This window comes from Poecilia reticulata, linkage group LG17 (assembly GCF_000633615.1).
Source record: "Poecilia reticulata strain Guanapo linkage group LG17, Guppy_female_1.0+MT, whole genome shotgun sequence".
Taxonomy (NCBI): domain Eukaryota; kingdom Metazoa; phylum Chordata; class Actinopteri; order Cyprinodontiformes; family Poeciliidae; genus Poecilia; species Poecilia reticulata.
In genome coordinates, this window is record NC_024347.1 from 26714433 (window position 1) to 26737491 (window position 23059).

The 23059-nt window shown below is 37.7% G+C and overlaps 1 protein-coding gene across 8 annotated transcripts in view; it reads right to left on the bottom strand.

The window, feature by feature from the left end:
- Window positions 1-1107: 1107 nt before the first annotated feature.
- Window positions 1108-23059, bottom strand: part of mtcl1 (microtubule crosslinking factor 1) — a 69963-nt gene continuing 48011 nt past the window's right edge. For 3 of the 8 annotated variants that reach the window (XM_008434586.1, XM_017310005.1, XM_017310007.1), the window contains 8 exons: window positions 22495-22662; window positions 19438-19713; window positions 16830-17171; window positions 15785-15864; window positions 14145-14575; window positions 12581-13139; window positions 11510-12005; window positions 1108-3656 (listed from right to left, as the gene is read on the bottom strand). In XM_008434586.1, the coding sequence (XP_008432808.1) occupies window positions 3453-3656; window positions 11510-12005; window positions 12581-13139; window positions 14145-14575; window positions 15785-15864; window positions 16830-17171; window positions 19438-19713; window positions 22495-22662 (2556 nt within the window). In that variant the 3' untranslated portion in view covers window positions 1108-3452. Of the gene's footprint in view, window positions 3657-8854; window positions 9000-9123; window positions 9182-11312; window positions 11338-11509; window positions 12006-12580; window positions 13140-14144; window positions 14576-15784; window positions 15865-16829; window positions 17172-19437; window positions 19714-22494; window positions 22663-23059 lie in introns of those variants that run through there. The other 5 variants (XM_017310008.1, XM_017310009.1, XM_017310010.1 and 2 more) reach the window with 5 other exon arrangements.

Sequence of the window (23059 nt, forward strand, 5' to 3'; positions counted from 1 at the left end):
TATATAAAATTATTATTTTTACAGAAAATCATTTCATCAGATGTGAACTTTCACCAACTTCAACCGCTTTTCTTCTGGTCACTGCAATATGTGCTTGTAGAACCACAAGTCCTGTCAAAACAACTTATTCTCCAAACCGTGAATACAAGTATAAACTCTCGCTAGGTTGTAATGGTCATGTTCAAACATCCAACACAGCAATGTCCTCTAAATGAAAGTTGAGTGGAAGGAAAAACTGAATTCTAGAATTTGGCTGCTAATGGAGGCAAGATATTGAAGTAGTTTTGTTAGTTCTGCATTCTGTAAACTTTTCTTTATGCTTACCAAGTATTTTTGTCTAATCTCTAGTGCAAATATCTTAGTGCACATGAAATAAGACAAAACTAACTTAGAAGTAACTTTTCAGCATTAAATCAAAAATTCTCAAACATTTATAAAAAGTATTAGTTCTACTGGCAGATTATTTTACTTATAACATGAGAAAGATTTCTTGTTAAAAGTTTAATAATCTGCCAATCTAACTAGAACTTTTTTAATCAATATTAAGCAGTTATTGACTTAAAACAAGCTCAATTTCTTGATTTAAACTTAAAGTTAGTTTTGTTTTATTTCAAGCGTACTACAACAATTGCACAAAAAACTAGACAATAATATTGGATAAGATTTTGTGTTTTTGCAGTGTTGTCCCAGTAATTATTGGATAAATTATTTTCAAATCATTCTCCATATAAGTCTCTCTAAAACACAAAGTCTTACCAAATATTTTTGTCTAATCTCTAGTGCAAATATCTTAGCACACTTAAAATAAAACTAACATACAAGTAGCGTTTTGGCACTTTTAAGTCAATAATTCTTGAAAATTGCTAATAAAAAAGACAGCATTAGTTCTGCTGGCAGATTATTTATAAAATGGGAAAAATATCTTTTTATAAGTTAAGTAATCTAGCAGTGGAACTAGTACTTCTTAAAATGTATATTAAGGAATTATTTACTTAAAAAAGCTCCTAAGTCTTGCTGAAAAGTTAATTCATGTTCTAAAAACAAAGAAAAACCTGGGGGCTCGTCCGGGATCATCCTGCAACTCATAATCACATGAAACCAGAGAGGTTACTTGTAAATACACATTCTTGTTTATTACCATGTAATATTTTCATAAGACTATAGATTTGTAGACATTTTTTGACAAAGACGTTCCATTTAAAACATTCATATTTTGTTTTCACAATCCATTTTTCTTGTCAAAAGAAAAAAAAGTTAATATCCAACAGTAACAAAGATAGCCTAGAAGGTACAATAACTTACTTAAAAACTGGTATTTTATGTGACAACAAAATCAGCTCGAGATTCCCTTTGCATTGAGTTTTTCATCACGGCCGAGCCGAGTGACCACAAAAGACTAGAGCTCGGATGTATACATGCACTAAAGTGCTAGTGTTCAAAAGGCATGCAAACTGGTTTTATTTTGCCTTCCAAATATGCATAAGTTTCTTCAGGTTCATCAAGTCAACAGAGACAAACATTCATCTTAACAGAAATAAATAAGGACGGTAGCATCAGAAATGACATCATGGGTTTCCCCTGCAGGCCGGAAGAATACTGCAAAATTTGTTTTGTTTTTGTTTCTGTTTCTTGCGTTGAAAGAGAAAAGTGAACTCGAGAAGCAGGCAAAATAAAAAAATCATGTTCAGATACATGGATGTAAAAAAAAAAAAACTGGTAACAGAAAAGAACAGTGCAATGTTCAGCAAGCCAGCAGTTTTCACCTGAAAAAAGGTTAAAAACTGCAGCAAATACATTTAAATATGAGGGGTAATGAGTAACTTAAACATACAGGCGCGTATCAATTTATTAGAATATCATTAAAAAGTTAATTTATTTCAGTGATTCAGCTCAAAAAGTTAAACTTACATAGATTTACTAAAACAGAGGATACTTCAAGCATTTATTTATATTAATTTTGATCATTGTGGTTTTTAGCTAACAAAAGAACCAAACTTTATTTAAAAAAAAATTAAGATAATTACATAAAATCAATGAAAAACGGGATTAACAAAGGAAAGGTCATTGCTAAAGAAGGTTACTGTTCACAGCAATATCCTCTAAATGAAAGTTGAGGGGAAGGAAAAACTGAATTCTAGAATTTGGCTGCTAATGGAGGCAAGATATTGAAGTAGTTTTGTTAGTTCTGCATTCTGTACACTTTTCTTCATGCTTTTTAAAATATACTTACTTACTTTATTGCCCTTTCACAAAGACACGATAGTGAATTTGTCAACAAATTTTTTTTGGCTACAAGAGTACACAGGAAAACTACTGAAAAACTACAAGTGTGACTGTTAGTACATACAGGAACTCTAAAGAGTTACTGGTTGAGGTAAAAAAAAAAAAAGATGTTTGGACAATTATTTCTTTTCATTTCTGATGGAGTTCAGCTGGAGTGACTTTTGGTTATATGTAACCTTGGCAACACATTTTGTTTTTTAAACAAGGAGCAGCTAATTAGCATCTCACTAATTCAAACAGAAGGAGGAATTTAATCCATCTCCTCCGTCGATTAAGAGAAAGGATCACATCCCCTACTCCAACGAATCTCTGCGAAGCTTTATAACCACAGAAATTAAAAAAAGGAGCAGCAAAAGCAAAGGAGGTGGATCAGCAGCGACTGACACCGTCATCCAGAACATGTTGCTCTGGAATATCGGATATTGAGCTGTTAGTTATGACACTTTCATAAAGCAGCAGTCTTCAGTCAGAGATTTCATTAGATGTGTTGTTACACTGACTGCTACTGGATATCGGCACTAATATCGGTATCAACCGATATTTATTTTTAAACACATCAGTCAGTATCAGACTAATGAATAAAACTGAGCCGATATGAACAACCTATATTTATTTATTTTCCAAATGTGTCAAAACGGAAGTGAAATATATATAATATCTGTAAATATCGGGAATGGCAGCAATATTAATATCAAATATCAATATCGGCCTTTAATATCGATGCATCCACATTAAAAATCAATTTTTACGTGACTTTCAAATTTACCAAAAAACTGAATTAAGGGTTTTTATTATCTGTAAGCCACAACAGAACTGAATTGAGTTGAGGGAAATTCACATTTCAGTACAAGCAAAGACGTTAAATATTTCACTCTGTGTAAAAATCGATTGGTTTGAACTGAATTACTGCAGAAGTAAAATTTTTTCTGTAATATTCTGATTCATTAAGACGCACCTGGACAGGCACCTCCGATGGAAATGGATTTACTGATCATGATATTACAGTACATTCCAGATTCTTCCAAAAAGTCCTGGTTCCTTTAGTGATCCGCTGGTGCTACGTATTAGATCCCCACGCCCCGGTTCAGGCTCTATGGGTCTCTAGTTCTGGGGGGACGATTCTGAGGTACTGGGTCGGCTTACACGAAGGAAGAGGGGGGAGGGATAAGTCACGCTGGTTCCTCTCCGTCCAGGATGGGCTTCCTGTGTCCCATCGGCGGGAAGGTGAACCTCCTCTTTGTCCCCTCGCTCCACCTGGGTGAAGAGGAGGGGGAGCGCGCGGCCCAGCGTGACGGGGGTCGGCGGTTCGCCGGGCGGGCCGGCCGCAAGAAGCAGGAGTCCAAAGGCGGCGCCACCGGCGACCGAGGCAGGTCCTGCCAATGACAAGTAGCCGTCAGGAGAAGCAGAAGAAGAAGAGCAACACGGCGCCTGCAGCTGAGCGACGAAGAAGAAGGTGAACACCACAGCTGGGTAGTAACTACTTACATCTACGCGAGTAATTTTTTTGAAAAAAATTGACTTTTACTACGCTGTACTTCTGTCTTTTACTTGAATAATTTTATTATGAAGTATTTTTACTCTTATTTTAGTAATTTTCTGGATTTTCTACCACTGAATAAAACTCAAACATGTTTTAACCAAAAATTCACCAGACACAGACACACACCTGCAGTTTTTGTTAAAGTTTCATAAGTTTTTTATTGAAAGAAACTGAATTTGAAACATTTATTTAGCCTGATTTTATTTTTTGTTACCTATGTGAATTATTGTCACTTTTGTGTTTAAAAAAAACAAAATTTCCATTCAACTTTGTATTTTGGTCCATCTCATATTGTCATTTTTAAATAGATTGATAATTTGATCAGTTACTCAGTACTTCAATAGACTTTTTGCCAAATACTTTTTACTTGAGTGAAGATATGCTGAAGTAGCAAAACTGTTACTTCAGTACAAATTTTGGGTGCATTCTGCAAATTATCAACATAATAAAAGACTATGTAAAAATGCTTGCTGAATTTAACCAAATAAATTAATTTAAAGCAGATTTGAGTGCAGCTTTTGAGTAAAATCACTGGATAGCTGTGTAAAAACTGAACATCCTGGTTACTTTAAGGCATAATTGGTGATGTTGCCATAATTTTCTATTGTAAGATGATTTGATCATTTAACAAACAGAAAACCTCGATCTACGTCACTCTACCCACCTCTGGTGAACAGAAACTGAGGAACACAGATGAGAAATTTAGCACAGAAATTTTGGATATTTTAATGACAACTTCAAGCGTCAAGGTGAGGAAAACGTAAGTAGTTGAGTTCATTTAATGTAGAAGATGTTTAATGTAGCAGGAGGAAGATTAAAAATGTTCAGTCGAACGTAAAGGTTGGAAGAGTTTCATGCGTCTATTCCCTCCAAATGTCAGCAGAGAAACAGAGAAAAAGCACTTACTCGGCTTAAAATAGACAAAGAGGACGAGGAGAAAAATCTGAAAATGATTTCAGTTTCACTGCTTAAGAAACTCAACTTAAAAGGGAAGAATTGTGTGTTTTTAGGCTCATAATATTGTTTTACAGCAAAATCAGGTAACTATTTTACCTTCAGTTGTGATAAAAATGTTGAATGTGACTTTGGAATTTAATGCCTCCGTCTCTTTAAGAAACTCCGCCTAGGTCATTCCACGTATTTTGCTTAACGGTTGCCATGGAGATTATAGGATTTCTCAAACATTCATGAAAGAATCAAAGCAAAGCTCCAGATACGTTTTTGATCAGGGAATAAAATTATAACATAACGTAAAGCTCAAAAAAGTTAATTTTACCCAACATTGGGTAAATTAAAGCTCTCAGTTGTTAGGTTTTTTGGCTTCTAAAATATTTTGGATCAACAAACTGTTTTCTAAATTCACTTGAACTAATCAAATGTATTTCACTTGTTAAGCAACACGATCGACACAAAAACAAGCCGCAGTGATCGATAGAACATGTGATTAAAGCTGATGCAGAAATCCAGATGTTTGACGGCAACTTGCAGGACTTTGCAAAGTTTTTATCACAAATACATCAGATCACGGATCTAAAATCAACATTTCAGCTTTTTGGAAAAACAGACATTAAAACAGGAAATGATGGAAAAACACATATCTTGAATTTCTGAATGCACACCAACACCTTCATTTCTTTCCGTTTAATAAAATGTAAAGAAAAACTACACATAAATATCCTTTAAGATTATTTTAATATCTACTGAGGTATTAAATCTGATTTATAATCAGAAGCAAACTTTCTGATAAAATTAAAAATATATTTTAAATCTAAATCTGCCACATTTACTTTAGATTCAAACTGTATGTTAATTAAGCAGCTAAAAATATGTTTATTATTTTCTTTAACATGGCAGAATTGGTCTTTGTTCATCAGAAAACCCTTCATCTTTTTCAAAACAACTTATTGAGATAAAAAATTAACTGGGAAATAAATACCAACATATCTGAATGTTTAAAGCACATAAATAATTCAATATAATTTCATGAAGCAACTGTTCAGGGACAATTGTCATAAATAAAATTAAACATTTTCCGACTCGGTCAAATTAAATTTAGGGTTTTTACATTTAAATTATTTTGATGTTTTTTACAACACAAATGTGTTAAATGTGTATAAAAGTATATTCTTTAAAAGGAAAATAAAAACGCCACCAGTCATCATCTTTTGTCAAAGGAAACGATTGGATCAACCTGGAGGAAAAACAATCCCATAATGCACTGGAAAAGTGAAGGAAAACCATCACAAATGATGTCATGACATGTAGAAATGAACCTGGTGGAAACAGCGTTAGTCTGATTTAAAAGCAGCTCAAATGGAAAAACATCCAACCTGCAAAATCTGCCAGACGTTTTTTACTGGAGCAACTTTTAGATGAACAAATGATCAAAACACACAAACCTGATGAGTTTTAGGAGCCCAACTGTGGTTTTGCATGATTATTAACCAATTCACAGTGATCCATACTTATCCAATAATACTTCCAGAATTCACGTTTCTTATTTATTTTTATGTATGAGAAATAAAGTGGAAATGGAAAAACAAAATTTAACAGAAATAAAGGCTTTCAAACATCCATCTGAGTGTAATTAATCTATATAATGTGTTTCACTTAGTGATAAAATTACTTCAGTAATATTCTAATTTATTATGTGGCTCTGTAATTTGGCAACTAGCTTTAGCATTAGCTGCTAGCCTAAACTAGATGTGCAATTTGGCAAATCTTTGTATTGACTGGATACTAAGTAAATACAGAGTCACCAATACTGATATCAATATGGATACTTTATTATTTAGGTTTTATATATCATCAAACTTCGGACCATCAGGTGTTTTTGTGAATTTTCCTTTAAATTATTTTGTTASAACATATTAACATGATAAATATTAAAAAACAGAAAAACAAAAATGTGCAAAAAAATTACCAGTTGAGATCAAATCAAAACAAGATATTTTTTGAGGTGGCATTCAGAAAGTATAATAAAAAAAAAAATCAAGATGGATTCTGAGACTAAAGTATCATTTTTACCACATTAGTATTGATCCGATGCTGATACCGACTTCAACATTATTAATATTTGGATTGATTCCCAATCAAAATATTAATTAAACCCAGTTCAAAAGGAAAAGTTGAATAAAAACTGATGTATTCCCTTCAACATTTCATCTTCATAATTATCAACACATGAGTGATAAGGTCAAAGGTTAATAGTTTGTTTGTTGTTAGTGATTTGTAGCACATGCACAACACACAAAGTGAGTAATAAAGTTATGACATAAGTTATAATGTTAATGTTAAAGTCCACAAATGTCAACTTGCCAAAAACACCATTAATATGTGAATGAGAGCAGGGCCGGCCCAAGCATTTTTGGGGCCCAAAGCAGATTTCCATTCGGAAAGCAGATGTATATACAGATGTTGTATATACATCTGCTATACAACAAAATAGCAGATGTATTATCATTCCTAAGCTACTCTAACATACCTGTTGTTATTAGGATCATTTTGTAACTATCTTACATCATACCAGTGTTATGTAGCCATCTAAAATAAATAATTTGAATTTCAAAATGCAGAGGTATTTAAGTGTCCCATATTATTTTAGTTATTTGAAAGTAACATCAATAGATAAAATAAATAAATAAAATTTACAGTAAACAAAATAAGTTTTATATTTTATATTTCCCCAAAAGCAGAAAGATATCAACCTATTATTTATGTAACAGCGATAAAATAAATGTGAAAATCAGTTTTGATTATATTATTCAGTGACCACCTTTCCATTGACCACATAACAGTGCAAGTTGTAATTAGAAAAATAAATTTCCTAAAAGCAAATTTAAAAAGAAATTGCTTTTTGAAATTTGCGTGTTTCACAAAAGTGGGATGTGAAGACTTTTTTTCACATCACACGAGTTACATGATCAACAACTGGATGCCGAAGACGACGACAGGAAGTGGTGGGAGGACGATGTCACAGCATGTTTTATAATGACTTATCGCGTGAACAAACTTATTCACTGGAAGTTTTTATTGCAATTTTTTTAAAGAAAAAAAATATGCGAAATTGTGTTTTTTCAATATTAGCAGAATATCGACAAAGTCTTCTGCACATGAAAAAGCTTTTTTTTTACATATTTGTTACAATTATCATTGTCGTGACGGTATAAGACAAATAATCTGAAAAAAATATCTTGCTCATCTGCCACAACCAATCAGAGCCAGGAGGAGGGTCTTATCTCTGTCAATCACTCTTGTTTCCTCTCTGCTACGCTACAGCTGGTTCACTCCAACATAGCCTGTCACAAATGCAAAGGCTAATTAGCATAGCTACCGATGACAGAGGATAAATGTTTTTTTCTGTAACAGTAAGTTGTTTTTCCACCATTGGTACATGAGTTTGATTAACAGCGATAAGACTCGCCTCCTGGCTCTGATTGGTTGATTTTTGCAGACCACAATAGTAGCGCCAGGAAAAGACATTGATTTTTTTCACAGATTATCTGTCTCACAATCAGAGGCAGGTAGTAACTAGCTACATTTTCTCAATTATATTTACTTGAGTAACTTTTTTGAAAAAAGAAAAAAAAAGTACTTTTAGGATTATTTTTTACTACATTTCACTTTTTACGTTTACTTGAGTAATTTTATTATGAAGTATTTCTACTTTTACTTGAGTAAAATTTCTAGATTTTCTGTCCACTGAATAAAAAACAAACATGTTTTAACCAAAAAAAAATCAGACAAACGCCTGTAGTTTTTATTAAAATTTTTGAGAAACTGATTTGGAAACATTTCATTTTGCCTGATTTCATTATTTTGTTACTTCTTTGTTAATTATTGACATTTTGTTGCCTTTCCTGCCTATTTTTCTAAAAGTTACAAACTGCAGCTCTTACTTGCGATGCTTTGGGCCGGCTCTGAATGACAACAGAGGCTGTTTCACATTCTAAGTGCAGAAAGTGTGATTAAGTTTCATCAGGATGAATTTTAATACTCTGACAAACAGAATGGGGTTGTAGTGGAATTTGTGCAACTGATATTTAATGAACAACATGCAAAACCAGCAGTCGGGTCCCACAGAGAAACACAGAGCATGCATCACCACGAAGGAGCAGAACCAACACAGGCATGGCACAACGTGTCGACCGCGCCGACGGCTTCACACACTGCTGACCTGTGAAAGCATGCATTAATGAGGAGGGGGCATGTGGAGGAGGTGAAAGGTCCGCGAGCCTGGTGAACCCACCGCCACAGGCCAAGGGAGAAGAAGAGGAGGAAGAGGAGGAAGAGGAACTTACATCATGGAGACAAGCAGAATTAGAGTCCCCAAGGAGTTGTTAGTATGACAGTGTGGTTCTGGATCAGCGGACAGGAAAGAGGAGGGACAGAGCGAGCCGAGAGAGGAGGAAACGGGGGAGAGGAGGGGAAGATATAGAGCAGGAAATGTTATTTTATAAAACTGAGCAACGGAAAAGAAGGATTTGCAAATTGAAAGCAGACATAGGGTGGCGAGTTGCAGCCTCCAGATCACAGAGCAGTTAAACAAACCTGGAATAAAAAGCAGCAGAGGAAACAGCTAACTTTCATGTCAGTGAGTTTTGAGATTAAATTACAAAAATCCTGTAGTTTCCTTCCAGTTAAGTGGATTTTCATTTATGTTTTTCAATATAAAAATCTGAAAAGTGTGGTGCGCATTTGAATTTAACCTCTTTTACTCGGATAACTTAAAATCAATTCTAATTACTTTCAGAAGACAGGCTGAAATAATTGTGATTAATCGTCAACTAATTTAGTGATCGATTATTAGTTAACTGGCGTAAACACACTCTAAAAGGTTATTTGCTGGAAGAACAACACACTCAGAACAGCATGTAAGCCAAAAATCTGAAAAAAAAAAAAACATCTTACAACCCTTAGTCTGTAAATATGTTGCACCCAGAACTCCCCAAGTGGCAGTTTTAGCTTCATCTGGTTGAAACACTATAAAACATTCCAACGTCAGTGTCAACTGATTTATAAATTGACCCAACATAATTGGTAAGATTTTGTGTTTTTGCAGGGTAGTTGTGATTAGCTTTGTTTATAAAATTTATTTCATAATCTTTTGGTTGAGGTGTTACCATTTTTTGGATAATTATTCCTTCTGGTTTTGGAGGGATTTTTGCTCCAACACTTTTTTACTTTCGGACAGTTATGACGCGTAACCGTAGCAACAAGGTGTCATTTTTACAACTGGGAGCATCTGATTAGCATCTCAAAAGCAGAAATACCACCTGGATTATGACCCAAAAACCCAACTTTAGCGTCTTTCTGTTCAGCTTTCAAGCCATACGGCTAGACAAAGATTTAAAATGAGGCGGCAAAAGCAAATGAGGTGGATTATCGAGGCTACAGATGCTGTCATACAGGACTGTGAAATATCGCCTCTGCTACCTGAAAATTTAGCGGTTAGCTTAACAGTCATGAGACCATCGTGTAGCAGCACTCTTCAGTCAGAGGCCTCTTCAGTCCTACAGCAACACTGACTGCTACTGGAGATCCATCACCATACACCACAACTCTTTAAGAATACAACATTTAATTTTCTTACAGGATAAAGTATTTTCGTATTGAATTGACAAACATTATCAGTTTATTATTACTATTAAGTATATTGAATGCAGATATATTTTCTCTGAACGGCTGAAGCTCTGATTTCATCAAGCCACTCAAACTGCAACTGCTCAAGTATTCTGGTTAAGGATTTAATTGGATTTCAGTGATATTTGTAGGGCTGGGCGATGTGGCTCTCTTTCATATCAGATGTGATTTTTATCTATTTTTTTAATATAAAAAAAAATTACAAATAGAAAATGTATTCAAAAAGGGGTTTTATGTCACTCATCCTTTCTGAAATGCTTCAAAAGTTATCAGGACTTAATGTCTTTCCTCTGCCTACATCTCCCAGAATGCTGTGCAGTTCTGGATCGGAGTTCAGAGAATATTCTATATATTGAACATTCGATCAGATGTATTATCTATTGATAATGATCATGTGTCCATTGCAATATATACATTATTATTGATTTATGGTCCAGGTCTATCTGGCCCGAAAAAAATTTACCTGAATTCAAAGTTCAAGTGAATAGAAGCTCTAAAACAAGATGACCGCCCCGGGTGTCACTCAGAATTCTAGAAACACAGGGAACTTATCTTCCAAAACTTAAATATTCAAATATCAAATAATCAATAAAATAATAACATTGAATTATCACCCAGCCCTAAAAGATTGATTACCGTAATCATTTCACTCTTAAGCTGTAAGTCTATGTAACATTGACGTCACAGCTCCAGTTATCAGCAAAGTGAAGCATATTTCAGTAAAAGTCGGAGCTCAGAGGACAGATTACAAGCAACAGGAATACACAGAGAGAAGAAGAAACTCCCAGCATGCAGCAGAGGAGAGAGGCTCAGTGTTTCTGAAGAGAGCTAAATGTTTTAACATTACCATCGCATCAGTGAGTGCTTTCAATCTGAGAGAAAAAAAAAAATTAACATTTTAGTGCATGTTGTTATCTGGACTACGACTGAAAACTTGTTCGTCTTCAAAGGGAATCCGAGGCGATGATGTCAGTGTGTCATAAAACATGGCCGCCAGATAAACTGAATGATGAAGCGCTGAATCCAGGGCGTCTGTATATTTACCTCCATACATCCAGACTGTCCTCTGTCCGTCTCCGCCGTTCGGACGACGTCCCTGCCGTGGCTGCCCTGTCCACCTGCCTGCAGCCGGCGCTCCTCCCTGAAGCTCTGCTCCTGCAGCTTCTTGTTCAGGATACGCGCCGCGTTTTCAGCCAGCGTGTATCCCGGCGGCGCGGAGAGGTCCTGCCGGATGCTGACCACCTCTGGGTTCCTGTCGCCTTGAGTCTCCACAATCAGCTGCACCGGGCTGGGCGAGCGTCCACTGGCGGCAGCCCCGTGAGCCGGGCTGGGCTCTGCGGTGGCGGGCGGCGTCGGCCGGGAGCGGCTGGGGGATTTGTTGAATTTCTCGAAGACGACCGGTGTGTGGTCGATAATGTTGAAGAGGCTGGAGAGGCCGTCGTTGATGGTGGTGTGGACGGGGCTGTCCCGGGTGGTGGTGGAGCGCGCCCACGCCGACTCACTGTTGCCCTTTTGCGGGGTGGAGGGTGTGGCGGTGGGGCTGTCAGGACAACAAGAACCAGTAATTATTGCGATAAATGATAATATTGTTGTTTTAAGACCATATTCAAATAATAGTTTGGTCTGTTCTTCCTATTTTGATCTCCTGTTTTAGGGCCTCTTGTCAGATGTGCAATGAAGCACATCTGTTTGCATAATTGCACATCTGTTTGCAGATGTGCAATTTTTGAAAAGCAGAAGTGGAGCCTCCTGCACAACCAACAATAAAGTATGAAGCGGTTTCTGGATGATAAGTCAGCAACAAAACACTTGTCTTTTCCAGCAGCCTTTGTACAGCACAGACAAAATTAGTTGACCAAATGTGCTGGAGTTGCACTTGGGTTGCTAAGTAACAGGCAGTGCCTTCTGATTTGTGACATTACATTCCAGAGATTTTTGAAACCTCTCATATTCCAGGCACCAAAAAAAATTAATTTACTGCCATAAAAGAGCTGGGTGATTTCTTAAAATGCTTAGATTGTTTTTAGAAGCAGTAGAGATCCAAATGAAAGCGAAATGTGAATTTTGCATACATCCAGCTCATTTTCAAATATCATTAATTGATTAATTGCTTACGTGGCGGCACGGCTGTTTGTCGGCTCGTTCTTCCCGGACGTGGACGGCTTACGCTGCAGCTTTGGAGAGCCGTATTTGGGCGAGCAGCACGGTCGCTCAAACTTGCTTTGCACCACCGGCGAGTACTGCACCTTCCTCGTGCTGCGCGATGGAGACGAGATGGGCGTGCCGCCACCTTTCGGGGTGAGGCAGCGGTGGGGGCTGCTGGTGAGGTTCCGCAGTAGGTCCGTCTGCAGGCCGACGCTGATGGTCTGGGTCGTCTGGGTTCCTCGCGTAGTGAAGCCGTTGGTCTGGCTGGCGGTGTCGCGCACCGTCAGCCCCGGCGGGGAGCGGATGGCGTTGCGGACGGAGATGGCCACCTCCTTCATGTCGTCGCTCAGGTTTTTCTGGAGCTGCAGCTCGAGAGAGGAGGCGTAACCCACAGTGGAGCAGATGGGGGACGTGCTGGGAGACGTCCGGAGTCCGCCGCCCTCCAGGAGACACGGCCACCGCGGACCGCTGAACACCTCGTCTGATCCTCCGGCCTCTCCTCCCAGCCGCGGTTTGCTACCCTTTAGTGCTGAAACAATTAATCAGATTAGTAGAGACAAATCGATTGTTGAAATAATCAGCTAATAATTTTGTAATCAATTAATTATGAGTGTATAATCAATTAATTATGAGTGCTGACTAAACAAAATAAATGTATTTTGTTTAGTCAACAAACATTTATTGGTGTGTTCAGTTCTGTTACACTGCTCTTGGCAGTTGGTGGTTACCATAGCAACCGGTAACTGGCAGTTCCTAGCAACCGGTAACTGCCAGCTCCGCCCCCTTTTTCTGTTGCCGTCGGTAACTGTGGTATGTATTAGGGTTATTAGAATTTCTTTTTAAAAAAGCACTAGATAATTTTCTAATCAACATTAAGAAGTTGTTTTTGTAAAACAAGCTCCTGTGTCTGGCTGAAAAGTTACTTGTAAGTCAGTTTTGTTTTATTTCCAGTGTATTAAGATATTTGAACTAGAAACTAGACAAAAATACTTGGTGACATTTTGTGCTTTTGCAGTGTCATCCCAGTAATTATAGCGATAAATGATAATATTATTGTTTTGAAACCATTATCAAACGATGCATTGCAAAAACAAAATGTTATTGAGCATTTTTGGTTTACTTTCTATTGAAAATATCTTAATATCTTGCTGTTTGTCTTTATTTGTGTTACTCCTGTTCTGTCCAGTTTAAATATTTCACTTGTTGAACTAATAACAGATAATTTTATCTTATCTTAGTAACTGAATTATAAAGAGGCTTCTGTTGAAAGAACACACTCAGAGCAGTAATTAACCTAAACTCTTAAAAATATATATATAAATTATGAATTTAATATAAAGGACAACCTTAAGTGGCATAATTTTAATTTCACTCGGTTCAAATTCTGTTAAAAAAAAAATCTATCAAGTAGGGCTGAAATCAGATTAATCATGATGAATCAGTTGTTGAAATAATCTATTTTAATCGATTAATCGGTGCATCTCTAGTAAAAAATATTTCTATAATAGTTGCATCAGAATAATTGATAACTAACCTTTACCTTTGGAATAAAGCAGATCCGGGTCCTGGGTGGCGGTTTGGTCCGCCGCCCCTGCTCGGGTTGGACTGTGGAGGATGGGAACCCCGTAGTGCTCCACTCCGACCCCGGCCCCGGGGCCCCGGAGCGGGGACTTGTGGCAGTGCTCGGGGCTGCTCAGGGTGCTGGTGGTCATGGTGGCGCTGGTGGTCAGGAACCAGGAGGCCGGCGGAAACTGGTCGGACCCGGCCTCCCCTTCCAGAACTGACCGCGGGCCGGGGAAGCCCCAGCCCTTGTTGCTGAACTCCTCGATGTACTTGAGGTCGTCCGGAGAGAGCGGCGGCGTGACGTCGTCTCGGTCGGGGCCGCCGGGGCGTGACTTGTCGGGGAGGAACGGCGAGCTGTCCATCAGCCGCTGGAAGTCGCTCATGGAGCAAACAGACTTGGCTCTAAACATAAAACACATCAACAGCAATAAATGAAACCATGAGCAAGTAATAAACCAACACAGATGGGTAGGAACCAGTTAAATTGACCTAATTACATTTACATGAGTAACTAATTTGAAAAAAAATTACATTCAGTAGTAATTCTACTACACTGTCCTTTTCTATTTTAACATTGTCTGTAATAATTTTGTAAACACCTATGCCAGGGAAACAAATTTGTATCATTCTTGAACTGAGGTTAGGGGCCAGACATGATCAGTTCAGGGGCCGTAAATGGCCCCCAGGCCACACTTTGGACACCCGTACACTGCGGACTATTCAAAATACGATTTTTGAAAAACTCATTCAGACAATAAGATTTTAGTCTGCTCAGTTATGCCTATTTTGATCTCTTTTCATCTGCTTTAGGACCTTTTGTCACTTTAAATTAAAGTAAGTTGCTTCTGACCACGCCCCCCCAACTCAACATTTACACTCGCGTAAAAATGGCTGCAAAGAGACTCGCAATTAAACAACGCTACATCTTTGAAAAGCAGAAGCATTTTCTTAGAATTTGGTTTTAATCGCTTTTATTTATTCGTTTTATTAATTATTTCTATTCATTACGATTGCTTGTAATGTTTTTGCCCTTTGGGATCTAAAGATATAAAAGGCATTATAAATAAAATCTATTATTATTATTATTATTATTATTATTATGACCAAATGTTCTGGAACTCCACTTGGTTCCTAGGTGATGAGTGGAGTTCCGTTTGGGTTGCTAGGTAACGGGCTGGCTTCTCTGGGGTTACAAGGTGAGATTTGTGACGTTAGATTCTGAAACGGCTCGTTTTATAGACATGACAAAACATTTCATATGTTCCTGAAAATACATGAACTCGTCTCCTTTCTATCCCCACTCAGGATGATAAGTAATCTCAACACATTTCATTCTTTCCTTCTTTCTTTTTTTGCAAACCAGATGAAAGCTTCTTAATATTTCAAAGTTGGCTGAATTATTTATAATCAAAGCAGCGTGGATCTCTATCCTGCTTAAAAAGAAAAGACCAAATAAAAGCCACCAGGGACAAACTGTGCGTCACTTCTAGTAAAAGCAAACAGAATCAACACAAAGCGTCCCAAGGGGCCGTCGTGTACGAAGGAGTGAGAGAAATGCAGTAAAAGCCTGGAAACGACAACCAGTCAGGCTGAATGGGGTTCAACTCCTACCTGAGGAGACTTCCACCTTCCCTCATCTCCTCTTCTGGGTATCCAGGAGAGCCGTCACCCTCTGAAATCTCATTGAGAGCCTGAAACAACAGATGTAACTCTGTTTACACACAGCAGTGGAGGCAAACATTGGCCAGAATCCCAGAGCTGAAGCTACTCTGCGGCCACATTGTATTAGAAACTTAAAATAATTATGTTGTGATTTTTTTATGCTCAGTAACAATTTAGACAAGCATTATGTTAATGAACAAAGTGACAGTTTTGTTGTCTTAGTAAAATGTAGACAATTTCCTAACCTTTTGGATATTTTCTTTACTTTATTTGGTCTAGAAAATCTTTTCACAGCAACAAACCCTTCTTTTTATTACCAAATAACACCAAGAATTGATGTTAACTGAGCAGGCATAAAACAAGCTGGATTTTTGTTACTAAACAGTGGGTGGTCAAAGTGGAACTAGAATTGTCATAATAACAAATTTTGTTATTGTGACAGTAGTTATTGCGATAAAGATATTGTTGTTTTAATGTGACAGATGTAATTTAATAACCCATGTTAATTAGCTTGGAAGACTAATAAACTGGTTTTGTAAAAAAAAAAAACACACACCACACTGCAACTGGAAACATTTTAAATATCCAAAATAAAACAATGTTCAAAAACATTAAGTAAAATGGAAAACAAACACAACTGAAATATATAAACATTTATTAATTATATTTCATGTATATGTATGTAAAACCCAGTACAATTTTTAATTTATAATATTTAAATACGTTTAAAAAATAAATGCATTTTTATACAAATAATAATAATAATAATAATAATAATAATAATAATGTGATACTAACCTATTGGAACTGGAAATAAAAACAGAAACAACTTATTAAATATAGGAGTATATCATATACAGAAGAGTATTTCATATATATATATACTGTATGCCCCCCACTACTGGCCACCTTTATGAGCATCATCTTGTGAGGGATGGGGTCATATCTTCATATAACTGTACGTTAACTTCAGTTGACATGCTAACATGCTAACCTCGTTCAGGCAGGGGAACCTCTTCTCGCTCTCCAGCCGGCAGGGCGGCGGGACCTCCAGGCCACTCAGGGGGTCCAGAGACAGCGCATCCAGGAACAGGTTCTCCGTCGGGCCCTTCAGCCTCACGGCGGCCCCCTTCTCTCCCAGCAACGCCTCAGAGTCTGAGTGGGAGCGCGTGGGGGGCGCAGGCACTGGAGTGGACGAACAGGGGGACGGAGGAGCGTGAGGGGAGCGCGGGACGCTGCTCGGGCTTTCCTGAGGTGAAAACACTCCTCTGTGGGCTAAGCTCCCATCTTTGACGTTGGGGCCTTCGCCTCGTCTGCTGTTCAGTTCCCTTTGCATCTGAACGATTAAAGGTAAACAAACACCTTAGCCTCTCTGGATTCTCCATGAAGAAAAGTTTAAAGATGGAGAAGTACTGCCAGTTTTTGCTGGAATTACCTATTGATTGTTCTAATTGATAAATCTTTGATTATTCTGACGATTAATTGAATAAAAGAAAAAGGTACAATCTGCATATTTTTCATTTCAGCCTTTTATACACAATATTAGAAATGCATTAAAAGACACAAATGCTTATATTCATTTTTAAAATAAGAAAAACATTTTACAAATGAATGCTTTATCATATGTAGCAAATTTCTAACATCAACATTTGAAAATCTCAACCCTTTCAAGTTTTACTTAAACACTTTGCAAGGACAACCTGCTGATCATTTAAGATTAACCAATTAATAATTGGATCAAAAAAGGTGATATATAGAGTTCTTTAAATTATTTTTTATGCAGAATTTGAACCAGTTGAAGCTAAAGCTATGCCACTTGAATATTTCTGGGTAAAAAATTGTCTTTTTTGAGTCGGCATATTCCAGTTAACGATTAATCAATTACTAAAGAAGTTGAAAAGTATTTCAATAATCGATTAATCATAATTAATCCGATTGTTCACTTCAGTGCTAAGTTTATGCAAATGTTTCTCCTAGAAAAATATATAATCTGTTTGGCTCATTAATTAAAAACAAATAAATAATAGATCCATTGAGATTAATCCAATTAATCGTCCTCTTTCTTTGCGATGTGAATGTTCCACACTGCAATACTGCGATGATGATGTATTTGCGCTATATTGTGCAGCCCTACAGTGTGGCATCAAGTGGGCTTTGAAATCCTTTAAACCCTCAAGCTTAATCGACTTAAAATCTGGATTATTTATGATTGCATTAAAGAAATAAATTATGGCAATAATTTCAAACTTGCAATTTGAAATTTCAAGTTTGAAGTTTTATTTTGTTACATAAACATGCTATATTATTAATAATAATATGTTCTGGTTGGTCATCTTTCAGTTTGTATAAGGATATTTACAGTTAAAACCCAAACAGATGCCGTTTGTTATGTGTGAAAGCTCTAATTAACATTTATTTCCCGTCATTTTTTCCACTGGCTGCCCTGTCGATTTTTATCATCTCTCTCCATGAAGCACATAAAACACGGTGCCACCTATTGCTGCTTTAAATTAACACCATGGGCTGTGGCCACATAAATTCAACTATTGATGCTTTAAATGAATAGACTCCATTTTTTTTCTAATTTATTGATGTAATAAGAAAGAAGAGCCAGCTTATTTTAGTATCTTTAGGCTACCTTAATTAACACATTGCTGAATAATCTATCTGCCTTTACTGCTTCATATCTACATTCAGTGGTGCCGCCTTAGCATCTTTTTTTAGCCGTGTTAAGAGAGCTGTGTTCCTCTTCCCTGCTTTATATGATAATAGACTCACAGTGCCATCATGGTAATGATGCTCGTTCTGCTGCTTTTTGCTTTGACCAGCAGCCACAAAACGGAGAGTGAAGCATCCGGTGAAACGGAGGGAAAAAGTAAATCCATTATTCAGTGATGCTCGGAAGCTGCTTGAACCACAACAGGGATGATATTCAATCTGAGAGCTTTTTCTTTGCTTCTCCTCTCAGATTAATACAATCATTTGTGATCAGCTGAGAGAAAGTCAAAGACTTCAAGATTCGATTTAGTTTCATCTTTAAGACTTGAAAATATTTCTATATTTCATCATCTTCATTTTAAAAATCTCTCTGAGATGTTCTGATTAATATAAGATCATAAGTTCAGGGTCCCTCAGACTTTTCATGTCAAATTATTTTTTAATAATGAGGAGTTGGAATATAAATATGAAACATACATGGATGGATGGATAAACAGATGGATGGATGGATGGATAAACAGATGGATGGATGGATAAACGGATGGATGGATAAATAGATGGATGGATAAACGGATGGATAAACRAATGGGCGGATGGATGGATAAACGGATGGATGAACGGATAAACGGCTGGATAAACGGATGGATGGATGGATAAACGGATGGATGAACAGATGGATGCTGAGTTATGGTGGTTAGATCGTTAACCATCTTTATGTCTGAATAATCCCGTTGCCATGGCAGCTGGATGATATTCCTGAACTTACTGGACCAGCTGAGCAGCATCTTATACAGTAACATCCAGAGTTCTCTCTTAAAATCTGGATGCTTCTCTCACTTGGTGAGACTTCGGTCCAGAACTGGGTCAGTCCCAGTCCCACTCACCCGGTCCATCTTCCGGCGGAGTTCCCTCATGCTGCCGTCCCACTCCTGGCGCTCCCGGTCGAAGCGCTCCTGGAGCTCCGCCCTCTCGCGGCTCCACCTCTTCTCTCCATGCTGCAGTCTCCAGCGCAGGTCCAGAGACTCGCTGTGGCTCTGGGCTAGCAGGCGCTGGTGCTCCTCGCGCTCCTGGGTCAGGGCCCACTCCGCCTCTCCTCCAGGCGGCTCCTCTTCGCCTCCCTGAGCTTCACCTCGCACCTTTTCACCTGCCTCCTCCTCCAGCTGCTCAGACCAAACACACAGACAACTGGGGTAGATTTAAACAAATATGGCACCTGAGGCAGGAAGATGTATGGCTAAAGAGAAAATGTTGCCCTTTTCATCAGAGTGAAGACTAAAACTAGGACTGAAATGATCAATAGTGATAAATCAATAACAAATAATCGTCAAACAATTTAGTAGTCGATTAATAATTAACTGACTCAAAAAAAGGCAATTTTGCTCAAACAACAACATATTCTGAGCTGGAATTAAACCAAAGCTATGCCATATGTTATATAAGCATTTTAGCTTAATCCGATTCAAATTCTGAAAAAACCCCAAACAAAAACAAAAACAAAAAATCTTATTTTAACTATTACTGAATTGATTAACTAAATTAATCGTGATTAACCAATTATTGTATAAGGATCAACCAGTAATTGATTAATCAGTAATTGGAGAGTACAGACTCAAAAAAGAGAATCTGCTGAAAGAACATATTCAGAGCAGTCATCAAGTCAAAACTGTATAAAAACAATACATACAGTTCGCATTAAAGATAAAAAAACCTTTGACTTGATATATCCTCACTCCAGAAGTCCTCAGGTGAGAATGTGGTATGTTGTTACATTTTATGCAATAGAAATATTTATTTTCTAATTTCTAAAAGGAATTGAATGATTTATTTGCATATTTTAAAGCATTCCTAATACTATATGAAATATGTTTATGTGGTTAAAAGTCGTGGTTGCTTTGAAGCAATCTGATTCCCTGACCGGTTTTAGCTTTGCGCTACACTGCCCCCTATGGGTGTGGCATGTTTAAAACCACTCTCTGAGGCAGATTTGTGTGGATTTATGTGGATGAAAACGTTTCTGAAACTGATCCTGTGTGTACAATAATATTCTTTAAACGATGTGGCGGAGATTTTTGATTTTATAAATATATTTATACATGTGGACAAGGCCTGTGAACCGTTCCAACACGTGATGAAAGTCATGTTTGCTTTTTGTTATTTTCTTTCTGCTTTTGTTCATGCTAAAAGCTTGTCTTAATCTGTTCCAGGGGGGAAAATGCACAACAGGTTTTAGATTAAAACAACCAACATATAGTCAGTTCGGTTGTGACTGGGTGCCTCTGTTACTTTGTTCATTTCAGACAAAACTCAAAAGCTGTTCTCCTGAATTTGCCTTATAATCCGTCTTCTCCTGAGAAAGAGAAATGCTGAATGAAGGACTCAAAGGTCCTGCAGAAATCTTCAAAGCTGCAGAACAAAAAGAAGGGTGCAACTTCTCATTTTTTTGTGATCTTTAGAGAAGCTTTGATCCGCCAGCAGAACAGTACAAACCAGAACGAAGTGTTTCAGCAATGTGAGGAGCGTCTCAAGGCCGCTTGCATAACTTTCACAACTGTTTGCCCTGTTTATATTGCAACTGTAAAACTCTGTGAGGCTTTTCAAACAAGCCAGAGGTCAAACTGGACCTTATGTTCACATCTAAACACACAGGTGAGGGGCAATTTTCATTTCCCCTCCGTTCTGCTGAGCTGCATAATCACGATGGGTAAAAAGAACATTTCCAACAGCTTAATCAGAACGAAGCAGCCCGGAGCGAGCGACCCGACATTATCAGATGAAACTAAGCACATTAGTTCTCAGAGCAGCCCTCAGCAACCTCTGCACTGTGGGGGGATTGAACCATGTAAGAGCCGTACGGATTAGAAGCGCAAGAGTTAAAAAGATAATCTTCTTCCTATAGCTGAAACCTCCTAATTGGTTCCAAAAGCTGCATTTTCCCATTTTTAATCAGATAAAGCTTAGAAGAGACTCTGCTCTGACACGGCGAGCTTCAGATTGGATCTCCGAACGCTTCGGCCGGACGGAGAACATATCCTCCAACTGACTGTGAGCTGCCGCTCTACAGGAGATTGAGTTGCTGGATCGATTTAATGTGGCTTCAGTACTTTCTGGGCTTTTCTTTCCCAACCAGTTACGCAAGACTCACTTTTTGAATGGTTTTTGTATTTGGGCCTCAACTGCTTTTAAAAACAGTCCAAGAACTTAAAAAACAACAACCAGCCATTTAAAAAATACCTCCGGAATGTAACGTCATAAATCAGCAAGGCGGTTACCTAGCAACCCCAGAGAAGCCAAGCCCGTTACCTAGCAACCTGAGCGGAACTCCAGGACATTCGGTTAGAACATTTAACCCAAATAAGAAAATAAACATTTATCGCCTAAAACGCAATAAAATAGCTTTTCTTTAGTGTATGCTTGATCATTGTTTATGATTTATAAATTTAGAAGACTTTATAATTAACTTTATCTGTGGTTTCTGTTGTTTTGTTAATTTATTTTGGATATTTAAAATGTCTTCCAGTTCCAGTGATAAATGTTCATTAGAATTTAAAGTTTATTGAAAATGTGCACATGTGGACCATTACATTACTTAAAATTAGTCTCAAAACAACAATATTATCATTTATAAATAAAATAAATTTTTTTTATAGTTGGGTGAAGCTAAAATTAGCACTTGAGGAGTTGTGGATAGAGCATATCAAGGTTTTTTTTTTATCTTAAATGCAAAATGTCCTCAGTAACAATATTTAAATCAAAATTAGGTTTATTTTGAATAATTTCATTGCAGCCTGGAATGGCTAACACACGCAGCGTGTTCAGATTTGGCCGTCACGCCTGGAAGAKGCAACATGTTTCCTGTCATCTAACTGTTTCCTGAAAGAGCAGCTTTTTTCCACCAGATTGCTGAGCTCCTGTAAAGGTGGGCGGTGAGACGCCATCTGTACCTGGGCGGCCTGGCACTTCATCTCCGTCCACTTGACCTCCCAGGCGGCCTTGTCGTTGGCATACGCTTGCTGCAGTTGGCACCGCCTCATCTGCTCCTCCCTCAGCTCGTCTCGAAACTCCTCCAGGAGAGATCGCAGGGCCTGCAGCACTCGCCTGTTCTCACCAAACTGCAAACAGACAACCAACACTTCAATTATTTTAAAAATGAAACAGCAACATTTCACACAGGAAGGCTGCATAAATATTTAGACACAGAAGGGCACAAAWTATTGCCAGAAACCCTTTGAAATCTCAGAGTTACACTGTAATAAAAGCTGAAATATGATTTAATAGACTTGCATGAGCAGCTTGGCTCAGCGGAGGGTTTCGCTTGTGGTGGTCCTCCTGTGGAGAGCACTCAGTTCCTGGGAAACCAGTTATCACCTGGAGGTGTCACTACAGGGCTGCTGGCTCTGTCAGCCTTTTCAGAAAAATTTAAAATGAGCTCAGGTGCAGGAAGGCCTGAAGCTGCCGTGAAAGTTTAAGACCAATAATAAAGTGAAGGCTAAATTTAAATGGCTGGTA